General features: G+C 40.3%; 1 protein-coding gene across 1 annotated transcript in view; it reads right to left on the minus strand.

Annotated features, from left to right (window-relative positions):
- LOC102204860 (AP-4 complex subunit beta-1-like) overlaps positions 1 to 1,669 on the minus strand; it is a 22,807-nt gene extending 21,138 nt beyond the window's left edge. The window contains exon 1 of the mRNA XM_005754093.1: positions 1,553 to 1,669. Coding sequence (XP_005754150.1) covers positions 1,553 to 1,669 — 117 coding nt within the window. The remainder of the gene's footprint in view (positions 1 to 1,552) is intronic.
- Between the last annotated feature and the right edge of the window lie 1,038 nt (positions 1,670 to 2,707).

Here is a 2,707-nt window from a genome sequence, read left to right on the forward strand (position 1 = left end):
ATGCCGGTGAGAACAGCTGATGGCGATTTGGACTGATAATGGTTTCCTTCCCTTTTTATAGTGAGACGGAGAGGAGCGGAAAGAGAGGGAAATCAGCTGGGACCGACAGCTGTCAGACTGTGTTCAGTCATAACCTGAGAAAATTGTAAATAAATGTGGAACCTGGTGATAAAGACCTGTGTGTGTGTGTGTACCTGTGTATAGTGAATTTCACAACATGAAAGCAGTGTCATGGAGCATCCTGACCAAAAGGAGGAAATACAAACTTATCAAAGCACCTGAAAGATGTTTCCACGTCTGTACAAAGAATTCATGCTAAGGGGGTTTCAGGTGTTTGTTAAACTTGGCAGCTGTGAACCAGTTGGGATCAAACTCCACCCCTCCAGCTATCTGTTACAAAAGGATTAATTACTTTGTCGGGGTGTGGAGTTAGCTCACAGTTTGGGTAAAATGGAGATGGACAGATTGGCATTGTACCGTCAACAAGTTGAGCATTGTATAACGCTACTGAGGAGGCAAATGACCCAGAAGGTAAACTTCTCAACCACGTCTACATTGAGAATCTCACCTATGAATATGAGCACTAATTAGTGATAAAAATGTTGAGTTTGAATAGCAACTCAAATACAGTTGTTCCTCATTAGGTTTGTAGCTACCTGAGGAACCGAGATAAGCAGAAAACTAGAGGGAGCTTGTAGATGGGGGTGCTCTGAAAAGAGTCCGTTGAGGCTGTTTGAGCATGCTGGGTGCCTTCAATTGGAGTTTTTTCAGGCACACAACTGGGATAAGATGCAGAACATGTAGAGACTCAGCATCTCACTTGTCAGGATCTCCCAGGAAGAGATGGTAAGTGCTCTTATATAGCCATTTATGTAACTTGCCTCATTCACACAAACACTGTTTGGTATCAAAAGTGCATTTTACCGATGGATGCGTCAAAGAGAAACTTGGGGTTAGGATCTCACCCAGGGACGTTTGGGTAAGAGCTGGAGCTGCCAGGGATCAAACCTCCCATCTTCTGATTAATAGATGCCCCACTTTACCTCCTGAGCTACAGCCACCCAGGATGGAAAATGATCCTGTGTAAAGGAAATTCTAACTACCCTGTTTAGCCAGCTGCAATCTGACTCTGTGCACAACAAATGGATGAATGAATGGATAATGGAAATAGTGGAGTGGAGTGAACGTCTGCCATCATGCTACAAGATGAGTTGACCACTAAGTGAAACTGAGAGAATCTATTCAAGCAGGACTTACTGAGGCAACCTCAGGGTTAACTTTCAGTGTTCTGCAGCATCTGTAATGTCTGGAGTCTGCATTTATTTAATCTCAAGTTTTTCTAAGACATAAAGTTTCCTTTTCCTTTGTAAAAAGCAAGAAGTTGGTCTACCAACACAAAAGTATGTTCTATGTTTACTGGTTAGTTTTACAAAATAAGTATTAGGACTTTGGATTATTACAGCTAAAGTTTTCTTGTTTCAAAAAGCATATCATCATATAAACACAAAAACTGAAGATGAAAAATTCAAAGGATAAGCAAAACTGGCATCACCTGCATCTTCCTTTCTTTGATGTAGGCAGGCTCAGCATAGCCACAGAAGAAACGCTTGTAGTGCGGCCCCAGCAGGCCAGGGACAGAGCGCAGCAACAACTGCAAGCAGACAGACATATCTTTTTTTCTCAGCATGACATGTACACATAAATCCATCTGAACGTAAAAGTAATGAAAAAAATGAATCAGATGCGGTGAATCTGAACTGTTGCTACTCCCTCTGGGGATTAAAAAAGACACACGTCCACATGCCAATGATTCAGTAAGTGATTAAGCTTTTCCACAAAGACAGATTTATCCAGTCAGATGTCATATTAATTTGTACAATTTCTTACACTTTAACTTAATACCGAAAATTTAGTATTTTGGTCTAGACAACCCAAAATGTGATGTCCACATATGTGGACGCCAGGTCCTAGGACACCAGGTCCTAGGAGGTTTTAATTTCCTCAAAGTAGCCACTACTTACCTAATAATTTTTTAATAATTTTCCAAGCAGCTTGTGACTGCCCTCTGGAATAAGGAATAATATCTTACATTATTGAATTTAATTCTGTTATATTTATGCAGTGCCAATTTACAACATATTTGTACCAATCTGAATAGGTTCATTCTGTTCTCTGGTCTGATGACAAGTCTCTTTGTGATAAGGTGAACTGATTTGAATGTGTGGTTCCCACTATGGAGCTAGCAGGGTTTCTAGTGACAATGTTGAGGGAAACACTTTAACCAGCAGGGCACTGTTTGTTTTCCAGCATGACCAAAAGCCAGTGTTGGGGAGTAACGAATACATGTACCGCCATTGCGTATTTAAAATACAAAATATGAGTAACTGTATTCCATTACAGTTACCATTTTAAAAGGTAGTATTCAGAATACAGTTACTTTGTTGAAAATAATGGATTGCACGGCTGTATTTTCCTGTTTCATAAGGCTATGAACTCTATATTTTTGGTGTCCAAGCCGGTGAAAACACAAACAAAACACGCATTAAGAGGCTCTCATGTCTGTGTCTCAATCTCGCAGCCCATGTCACCTCTATTTGCGGCCCGCATAATGGCGTGAAGAAATATTTTTAAAAAATATTCACAAAAATGATTTAATAAGAAGGCAAGAGGCAGAGTGTTACAGGCATAGCCCTAAAGAATGTAGCCT

This window comes from Pundamilia nyererei, unplaced genomic scaffold (assembly GCF_000239375.1).
Source record: "Pundamilia nyererei isolate P.nyererei 1_Seehausen unplaced genomic scaffold, PunNye1.0 scaffold00505, whole genome shotgun sequence".
NCBI classification, from domain to species: Eukaryota; Metazoa; Chordata; class Actinopteri; order Cichliformes; family Cichlidae; genus Pundamilia; species Pundamilia nyererei.